The sequence below is a fragment of the Colobus angolensis genome, unplaced genomic scaffold (assembly GCF_000951035.1).
Source record: "Colobus angolensis palliatus isolate OR3802 unplaced genomic scaffold, Cang.pa_1.0 Scaffold34, whole genome shotgun sequence".
In the NCBI taxonomy this organism is placed as follows: domain Eukaryota; kingdom Metazoa; phylum Chordata; class Mammalia; order Primates; family Cercopithecidae; genus Colobus; species Colobus angolensis.
In genome coordinates this window covers 735,062-745,411 of record NW_012116710.1, presented here as the reverse complement: position 1 = coordinate 745,411, position 10,350 = coordinate 735,062, and the positions used below count along the sequence as shown (strand labels likewise).

The 10,350-nt window shown below is 47.6% G+C and overlaps 1 protein-coding gene across 1 annotated transcript in view; it reads left to right on the top strand.

The window, feature by feature from the left end:
• Positions 1 to 7,207, top strand: part of TADA3 (transcriptional adaptor 3) — a 12,960-nt gene extending 5,753 nt beyond the window's left edge. Inside the window, exons 6-10 of the mRNA XM_011952239.1 lie at positions 434 to 575; positions 665 to 768; positions 2,033 to 2,142; positions 3,261 to 3,446; positions 6,626 to 7,207. Coding sequence (XP_011807629.1) covers positions 434 to 575; positions 665 to 768; positions 2,033 to 2,142; positions 3,261 to 3,446; positions 6,626 to 6,818 — 735 coding nt within the window. The 3' untranslated portion in view covers positions 6,819 to 7,207. The remainder of the gene's footprint in view (positions 1 to 433; positions 576 to 664; positions 769 to 2,032; positions 2,143 to 3,260; positions 3,447 to 6,625) is intronic.
• The last annotated feature ends 3,143 nt before the right edge of the window (positions 7,208 to 10,350 follow it).

The window sequence follows — 10,350 nt, the reverse complement described above, 5'->3', positions numbered from 1 at the left end:
GACAGAGCTAGACTCCGTCTCCAAAAAAAAAAAAAAAAAAAAAAAGAGTTCATACAGACAGCAGTTAATTCAAACAATATAAAAGGTAATTCCCTGTAACCCGTGACCTGAAGGCTCCTAATTCTCTCGAGAGGCAATTGATGTGACCTGAGACGATCCGTGTATGTAGAGTATTCTGCACCTTCTATCTTGGGAATTGTTTCAGATTGGCTTCTGTGTGTGTGTCTTAGTCCTTTTTGGACCTGTCTCCCTTACTAGAATGTGAAGTAGAGGTTTTATCTTCTTTATACTTTCTTACCTATATCTGCCACTGGGCCTGGCCTTGGACTAGGGACTTGAGAGAGAGATAAGACAGATAAGTGAATGAATGAATGAATGAAGCATGGCTGGCCAGTGCTTACCCACTCAGGGTTGGGTGCCATCTTTTCCACAGATCCCACCCCTGGGGAAGCACTACTCCCAGCGTTGGGCCCAGGAGGACCTGCTAGAGGAGCAGAAGGATGGGGCCCGGGCAGCAGCCGTGGCTGACAAGAAGAAAGGCCTCATGGGGCCACTGACTGAACTTGACACTAAAGGTAGGCCTCTCACCTCCCTGCCAACCCCAGGTCAGGACTTGAGTTCCAGAACTTCACCCCACCTGCCCTCCTTTCCTGTGCCCACTTAGATGTGGATGCCCTGCTGAAGAAGTCTGAGGCCCAGCATGAACAGCCGGAAGATGGATGCCCCTTTGGTGCCCTGACGCAGCGCCTCCTGCAGGCCCTGGTGGAGGTGAGCACCCTAACCCAAAACAGGAACCACATTTACTTTGTGTTTTAATGTGTTATATTTATTTTTTATCGGAATATATCATACATTTATTAGGTTGGTACAAAAATAATTAGGTTGCTGCAAAAGTAAAAACCTGGACTAATATATAGCAAAAGATTGGGAATAATACATAACTTTTGCACCAACCTAATAGAAAAGTACACAGGTCATAAATGTACAGTTTTCACAAATGAGCTTGTATTAGCAGCCTGGAGATTACAAAATGAAACATTACTATATCCTAGAAGCCCCTCTCGTGCCCCTGTTTTTCTCCCAACTTCCCCCAAAGATAGCCTCTACTCCACAATTAACTTTTGCTAAGCATCTGTTGGAGGGGCTTTATACACATCCTCCCACTGGAGGCTAGGACAGTGGTTAACCCTGTGTTACAGATAAGAAGATTAGCGGCTCAGGAAAGGGAACTGTTCACTTGAGGTCTCACACAGCAGGATTCAAACCCCTACTTCGGGGTCCCTGTCTTTATACCTGCTGGTTGACCTTAGACACACCCTCATACTCTTTCACCTCATTGAGACTCAGTTTTCTTTTCTGGCTCAAACACAATAGTTTCTCTCATGTAACAGTCTGGGTACATGTTCCAGGTTATCTAAGGTAGGGGAAGGGGCAGGTCTCTACCTCATATCATCAGACAGGAACCCCAGCTGACGGTGGCCTTGCAGTTTGCACAAGGTCATTGTGGGCATAATTGTCACTCCAGACCCACAGAATAAGAGCAAGGAGGAGTGTGTGAAGGAAACTTTTTGGGCCATGCCTAGCTGTGGCTCTTATTTCCCCCGGAGAGAATCTGTCACATGACCATACCTGCCTGCAAGGGAGCCTGGGAAATGTAGTGCAGCTGGGCAGGCATTGCCTAGCTGCCATGGAGGAAAGGAGAGTGGCGTTCGGACAGCTAGCACCTCTGCCACAGCAGGCCTAGCACAGTGCCTGGTGCGTTGCAGGCACTTCACAAACCTTAGCTGTTCATTACCATCATTGAGTATTAATCATTTCTCTTCTGTGTTCCTTTTTCTTCATATCAGTACAAAAATGGATTTCTAGAATGATCAAAGCAATTTGGGATCAGTATGGGAAGGCTTCCCAGAGTAGGTGGGATAGGAAAGATAAAAGGATATTTCTGGTGTTTGAAGACTGTCAGTGTAGGTCAGAAAGGAACAGGAAAGTAGAACAGCTCTTTTTCCTTCCGCCCATTTCTGTGGTCTTCTAGGAAAATATTATTTCCCCCATGGAGGATTCTCCTATTCCTGACATGTCTGGGAAAGAATCAGGGGCTGACGGGGCAAGCACCTCCCCTCGCAATCAAAATAAGCCCTTCAGGTGAGTGGTGTCCTATCCACAACCCACAGTCTGGCGCCCACTTCTGTTGGCTTCTCTCCATCTCAACCTGGGGAGTTCCTCATCAGTAAGAGGCTGGGGACAGTTGGGTGAAGCCCAATAGCAGTCTCAAGTGTGAGTGCTGGCCCAGTGTGTCTGCATGCACAGACTGAGTGCAGGGTTGTTCAGCACAGAACTGTTCATACCATAAATAAACCAAATGTCCCGCTGAAGGGGAGTGGTTGGCTAAATTGGCATAACTCCATATGATGAAATAACTTGCAACTATTAATCATATAGCTGCAAGTATATAGAGAAATATAGGTAAATGATGTGAAAAGATGTAAATTATAGAGTGCCAAGCGGGGAAAATGTTAGTTGTAGCCCAGTACAGATACATATTTTTATAATCTTATTTTTACTTAAAATGTATTTCATTTTTTCTTTTTCTTTTTTTTTTGAGACAGAGTCTCACTCTTGTCATTTACGTTGGAGTGCAATGGTGCAATCTTGGCTCACTGCAACCTCCGCCTCCCAGATTCAAGCGATTCTCCTGCCTCAGCCTCCAAGTAGCTGGGATTACAGGCACCTGCCACCATGCCAGGCTAATTTTTGTATTTTTAGTAGAGACGGGGTTTCACCATGTTGGCCAGGCTGGTCTTGAACTCCTGACCTCAGGTGATCCTCCCACCTCGGCCTTCCAAAGTGCTGGGATTACAGGCATGAGCCACCATGTCTGGCCTACTTAAAATATATTTTAAAGTATATTTAAATACGTACACATAGGGGAAAAACCTGGACTAATATGTAGTAAAAGATTGGGAATAATATATAACAAAATCTGGAATATAATAACATATAACAAAATAATAGTGATTCTCTCTGGGTTGTTGGCATTACAGGTTTTTCCATATTTTTTGGATAGTGGATACATATGTTGCTTGTGTTTAAAAACCAGACCAGATGTGTCTGTCCTTCCCTTTGTATCTGGATAGACACAGAGGGGGTGCCCAAAAGGAAAGGCAGGTTTTCACTGAGCTTGGGAAGCCCTGGGAACCTCCAAGGTGGGCCCTCCTCCAAGCTGGCTCTTGAGTCTGACAAGGGCCTGCCTCCCCCTGCAGTGTGCCGCATACTAAGTCCCTGGAGAGCCGCATCAAGGAGGAGCTAATTGCCCAGGGCCTTTTGGAGTCTGAGGACCGCCCAGCAGAGGACTCCGAGGATGAGGTCCTTGCTGAGCTGCGCAAACGGCAGGCGGAGCTGAAGGCACTTAGTGCCCACAACCGCACCAAGAAGCACGACCTGCTGAGGTGGGTGTGAGCAGGATGCACAGTCCTGCGGGTGGCCTTGGAGGCTGTGGCCACAGCTGGTCACCTTCCAGGGGTTTTACAACAGGCTTTCCAAACCTGGCTGCCCTCTAAATCGCTTGGAGAGCCTCGAAACAGCAGTGGCCAGTCCAGCAGGTATGTGTCAAACAAATTCTAATTCCACAGAGTGGGGCTCAGGCACCTGTGACTGATTGATCGATTGATTTGATTTGATTTGGTTTGGTTTTTTAATTGTGGTAAAGGCATAATGTAAAATGTATCCCCATGGGAGGCTGAGGCAGGAGAAACACTTGAACCTGGGAGGCAGAGGTTGCAGTGAGCCAAGACTGAACCATTGCACTCCAGCCTGGGAACAAGAGTGAAACTGCGTCTCAGAAAAAAAGAAAAGAAAAAAAAATTTGCCCTTCTTAACCATTTCTAAGTGTGCAGTTTAGTAGTGTTACCCATATGCACATTGTTGTGTGATTTATTTTTTGTCTTTTCATGCTGATTTTCTTTTTATCCCCAAAGTTTTTTTATTAAAAATTTCATACACACAGAAAATCTGAAAGAATCATACAATAAACATCAGCATATTCTCCACCTAGACTAATTAACTGTTAACATTTTGTTGGAGATCTGTGATTTTTATTTGCTTATCACAAGAAATTGACCAGTGTTTTAGGACATGTTCTTTTGGGAATCCATCACAGTGCCTACCATTCATTTGATGTCAACTCCCATCCACCTTGTTCTGCATTGATCACAACAAGGGTATAGGTGACATCTGGAGGAAGACTGTGGAATAGCTACCCTTTACTTAAAGAGATAGGGAAGCAACCCAAACAAGTCTCTGCTTCTCACAGGCAAGTGCTGTGTCTTAACTTCATAGAGCCCTGACAGGACAGGGCACACACATCCATTTGGCCTTTTTTGTTGCTGAGACAATGTCTCACTCTCTTGCCCAGGCAGTGGGTGCAGTGGCATGATCTCGGCTCACTGCAACCTCCGCCTCCCAGGTTCAGGCAATTCTCCTGCCTCAGCCTCCTGAGTAGCTGGGATTACAGGCACGTGCCACCACCATGCCCAGCTAATCATTTGGCCATTCTTATTGTCTCTTAAGACATTGTGCTAGGGACCAGCGAGAGAGGCACAGCAAGAGACTTGCAGATTACTAGCAGATGATCAGTAAAGACGGGTGCCATTAAAAGGAGAGGTAGTTGCTGACAAGCTGCCAGGGTATTTAAGGATAATGGTGACTAATGTATGCTGAGTGCCTACTGTGTGTCAGGGGCTTTATGTAGACTCTCTCAAGTGTCTTGACAACAACCCAGGAGGGAGGTGCTGTTTTCCTTGTTTACCAGATGAGGAAATAAAGGCCCAGTGAGGCGAAGTGCTCTGCTGAAGGTCACACACTCAATAAACAGCCAAGCTGAGACTTGAGCCCATGGCTGAATCAAAGCCTCTTTCTGTAATAGTTCATGTTTTCTCTGAAAGGTAAGAAGAAGAAAACAGAGATGGAAGGGGCACTGAGGGAAGCAGAGGGAGAGAGGAGGAGAGAGAAAAGCAGGCATGTGCAGTTACAGAAGTAATGGGCCTTAGCTGGGCCTGGTGGCTCATGCCTATAATCCTAGCACTTTGGGAAGCTGAGGTGGGAGGCTTGTTTGAGCTCAGGAGTTCGAGACTAGCCTGGGCAACGTAGTGAGACCCCCATCTCTACTAAAAATTTAAAATCAGCCAGGCATGGTGGCACATGCCTATAGTGCTACTCAGGAGGCTGACGTGGGAGGATCACTTGATCCTGGGAGGTGGAGGCTGCAGTGAGCTTGATCAGGCCACTGTACTCCAGCCGGGGTGACAGAGTGAGACCTGTCTCAAAAAAAAAAAAAAAAAAAAGAAGTAATGGGCAATGAAGAAATGGCTTGCAGCTCTCAGGAAACTGGAGCACAGCCCTTACCCTGCTGCAGAGCAGTTGCAAGGCCTTAAGCACCCCCTGACCTGAGCAGCAGCTTCCTCTTCTGGAAAACGGGCAGGCTGGACTCAATCACTAAGTGACTTTCCAGCTCAACCATCAATGAAATGTATAAATCAGATCCTATTCAGAGAGATTGATTTGGTGTTTCACCCACTTTCTGTCAGCCTCAGGCTGCCTAGACCTTAGGGGGCTCTCTAATGTAGATGCTGAAATAAGCAGGCCTTCTGCTGGCACTGGAACACCTGTTAAAGAACAGTAGTTAAAAATAAGAGTTTAGCCCCAGCCTGCTCCAGATCTCCCACTTACTCACTGTGGGATCCTGGGATCATCTTTGAGCCTCATTTTCCTCAGGGATAACATAGGAATAATAGTACATACTTTGCAGAGTTTTTAGGAGGATTAACTGAAAGAGAGAGTGGGTGTGCATGTGTGTGTGTGTGTATGTGTGTGTATATATATATATATATATATATATTTTTTAAGAGACAGGGTCTTGCTCTGTTGAGGAGGCTGGTCTCAAACTCCTGGCCTCAAGTGATCTTCCTGCCTCCACCTCCCAAAGCACTGGGATTACAGGCCCGAGCTACTTCACCCACTGTATATATTTTAAGACTTTTTTTTTTTAAAGACACAGTCATGCTGTGTTGCCCAGACTGGAGTGCAGTGGCATGATCATAGTTCACTGTAACCTTGAACTCCTGGCCTCAAGCAATCCTCAGCCCCCTTGGAGTTGGGACTACAGGTGTGTACCACCACACCCAGCTAATTTTTTAATTTTTTTTGTAAAGACATCTCACTATGTTCCTCAGACTGGTCTCGAACTTCTGGGCTCAAGTGATCCTCCTGCCTTAGGCTCCCAAAGTGCTGGGACTGCAGATGTGAACCACGATGTGCAGCCAAGACTTTATTCTTTTAGAGCAGTTTTAAGTTCACAATAAAATTGAGAGAAAGGTGCAGAGAATTCCCGTATACCCCCTGTCCCCACATGTGCATAGCCTCCCCCATGATCAACATGAGTTAATATTTTTTTCAGGAGCTTAAAATAGTGCCATATAAGTACAGGTCAGTAACTGCTTTTTGGTCACGACTGTATGACACAATCCACAAGCATGCCAGCCTGGGCTGGTGGGTAGGCTTAGTCTTGAAAGAGCAGGGGCGCTCTCTGGAGGTGGGCTGACGGTGGTACCTGGCTGGCTGGTCCCCACAGGCTGGCAAAGGAGGAGGTGAGCCGGCAGGAGCTGAGGCAGCGGGTGCGCATGGCTGACAACGAGGTCATGGACGCCTTTCGCAAGATCATGGCTGCCCGGCAGAAGAAGCGGACTCCCACCAAGAAAGAAAAGGACCAGGCCTGGAAGACTCTGAAGGAGCGCGAGAGCATCCTGAAGCTGCTGGATGGGTAGCCTTCACCCCTGCCTCAGGCTGATTATCTGGCCTCGGGGAGGGGAAGGGAGGCCCACTTCCTTCTTTGGGCACAGGAAGCATTGGCCTGTGGCTGTCCCTCAAATGGTGACAGTCTCTAGAGGACCGTGGCCCTTCCCCTGAGGTCTTTTGGCCTAGTTCTGTACAGCCAGGACACAGGAAGCCCTGCTGGGCTGGCCTGGGGCCTAGTCTCTGCTTGGTCCCTAAGATGGGGTTGGAGGGGACTTCGTTTCCTGGTCTTCCTCTTCCCCATTTACCATCCCCCACTCCCTAACCCCCTACCCCTATTTCCCCTTCAAGGACTTCTCCCTTGTGGTTTTGTAAAGTGCAAACTTAAGAATAAAGTGACTGCTGTGGTTTTTCAAAAAAAGCATCCAGTCTTTGAATGTCTGTAACGGTGGGGTAAAGGAACCAGTGTGGGTGGTAAGGTTTGTAGGGGCTATGCTTGGTGGCTCTCAGCCCGTGGCCACTAACCCATGGCATTCAGTCAGGGAGAACTGAGTACCTCTTTCTGAATACCTCTTTCTGAGGATACTTGTGGCTGCAGGTAAGAATGCCCTCCAGGCCAGGCGCGGTGGCTCAAGCCTGTAATCCCAGCACTTTGGGAGGCCGAGACGGGTGGATCATGAGGTCAGGAGATCGAGACCATCCTGGCTAACACGGTGAAACTTCGTCTCTACTAAAAAATACAAAAAACTAGCCGGGCGAGGTGGCGGGCGCCTGTAATCCCAGCTACTCGGGAGGCTGAGGCAGGAGAATGGTGTGAACCTGGGAGGTGGAGTTTGCAATGAGCTGAGATCCGGCCACTGTGCTCCAGCCTGGGTGACAGAGCCAGACTCAGTCTCAAAAAAAAAAAAAAAAAGAACGCCCTCCAGCTCAAAGTGGATTCATAATAAGGAAATGTGTTGGTTGCAGGCTTGGCAGTCCTGGGACAGGGTGGCCTTCATGGTTAGCCAATCTAGCAATTCTTCAGGGTCATCAAGGGTCCAGGTTCCTTAGGGGTCGCTACACTGCCCTCCACAGTGTCAACCTCTGCCTAAGGTGAGTCCTTCTCTGGCTGTAGTGTGGCAGTGGAGCAGTTGAGGCCAGATGCTTCCTCATTTACATCCAGCACAGCAGGGAGCGGGAGCCAGTGGGCTTCCATGGCCCACCTACAGGAGCAAGAAGCCTTTTCCTAGATACCATCATGTTTCAGTGGCCCAAACTCAGTCTCATGCCCATTCCTCAGTCACCGTGGCAAGGGAGACTGTAATGGGTTTATGCCAGTCAGAGTGGAGTTTGCTACTCCATCAAGGTGGTGGAGAGAGAGTAAAACCCAACAAGATCTGAGTAGGAAGCGGGGAAGTGAATGCTGGATAGGCCACCAACAACAACCCTTCCACACCTGGGGCAGGAAGGTTGGCCTGAGGGACACAGATGAATTAATATGCTTTGGTACCTGCCTCAAGTTGTTCCAAGACTGGTCTCAGAGAATCAGCGAATAATTTGCAATTTACTGTGGGAAGGTTGAGGTCCATGCAGGGGAGAAGGGAGGGTAAGGTTCCCTAAGGAAGTGACCTATGAACTGAGCCATAAAAAAGGAGGGCGAACATGGCCGACATTCTCGTACACCCAGCACCTCTCTGTTGGAGAAATGTCCCTTCCCCATCACACATGGCTCTTATCTGACTGCCAAACTAGGGTGGACACATGACCCCAGCTTGGCCAGTGAAGGGGTGGCCTGCCCCTCCACACCTGTGGGTGTTTCTGGTTAGGTGGAACAAGAGACTTGAGAAAAGAAATGAGACACAGGGACAAAGTATAGAGAAAGAAAAAGTGGGCCCAGGGGACCGGTGCTCAGCATACAGAAGACCCACGCCGGCAAGGTCTCTTGAGTTCCCTTTGTATTTATTGATAATGATCTTTACCATCTTAGAAAAACGGGAAGTAGCAGGATAATAGGATCATCGCAGGGAGAAGGTCAGCAGTAAGACATATGAATAACGATCTCTGTGACATAAGTTTAAGGAAAAGTGCTGTGCCTTGATATGCATGTGCAAACATCTTCATAAACCCTTTTAGTGCATAGAGAGCAGCATTGCACTAGCAAGTCCCACCTTTCGCCCTAAGGCGGTTTTCTCCTTTCTCAGTAAACAGAACATACAATCGAGTTTTACACCGAGATGTTCCATTGCCAGGGACGGGCAGGAGACAGATGCTTTTCTCTATCTCAACGGCCAAGAGGCCTTCTTTCCTCTTGTACTGGTCCTCCTCAGCACAGACCCTTCACGGGTGTCAGGCTGGGGAACGGTCGGGTCTTTCCCATCCTACAAGGCCATATTTCAGACTATCACATGGGGAGAAACCTTGGACAATACCTAGCTTTCCTAGGCAGAGGTCCCTGCGACCTTTGGCAGTGTATGTGTCCCTGGGTACTTGAGATTAAGAGAATGGTGATGACTTTTAACCAGCAAGCTGCCTTCAGGCACTTGTTTAACAAAGCACACTGTGCACAGCCCAAAATCCTTTAAACCTTGAGTCACCACAGCACATGTCTCTTGCAAGGACAAGGTTGGGGGTAAGGTCACAGATTAACAGCATCTCAAATACAGAACAAAATGGAGTCTCTTATGTCTACTTCTTTCTATATAGACACAGTAAAAGGCTGATCTCTCTTTCTTTTCCCCACAGCCAGTCAAGTGCCAATCCCTCTGGCCACAATGATTAGTCCCAGAAGCAGGCATGTGACCCAAGCTAGGTCACTCGAGGCCCTCCATAATATTGCTCTGTGGATGCTGAGAGGAGAGTTTCACTACTTTTTGGACCATAAGCCACAGATGATAAGCTCAGGCTACCCCAGTGACCTGCTCTCCTCCCATGGGGAAAAACCTGCTTGAGAATAAAACCAGCTCGGAAAAGCAGAGCCAGGAGAAGGAGAAGCGCTGCATCCAGCTATTCCTGAAGCCACCGGATCCTCCCTTAGACTTCTCACATATATCAGCCCACAAAGGCTTTTTCTGGCTTAAACTAGTTTGCTTTAGAGTTTTGTGATTTGTAACTAAAAAAGGCCTAACTATTACAAGTGAATTTTGGCAAAAAGAAAGATGAAGTAGCATCCTGAGAGAGAGGACAGCATGAGGCCCTGCCTCCCACTAGGTGCTGGGCCAAGCTGCTGCAATTTCTCAGTGACTCATTGTCCCCAGGTTGCTCACAGCCTTCTCAGAGAGAAAAGACACCCACACATGCAATGATGAGAAACCAACTATAATCATAATGATAATGCAATTAAGTGCTCAGTAAATGTTAGTATGTACCAGGCACTGTTTTGAACTCATTCAACTACCTAATATTATGGGGTAGGTAACAGCTACCCCATAATAACATCCCATTCACAGATGAGGAAACTGAGCCTTAGGAGGTTACACACCTTGCTTTGTCAAGCAATTGAGTGGTTGAGCCAACATTCAAACTCAGGCCATTTGGCTTGCAGAGAGAGCCTCTTCATTACACCTCACTGGGGCCCCACTCCCATTA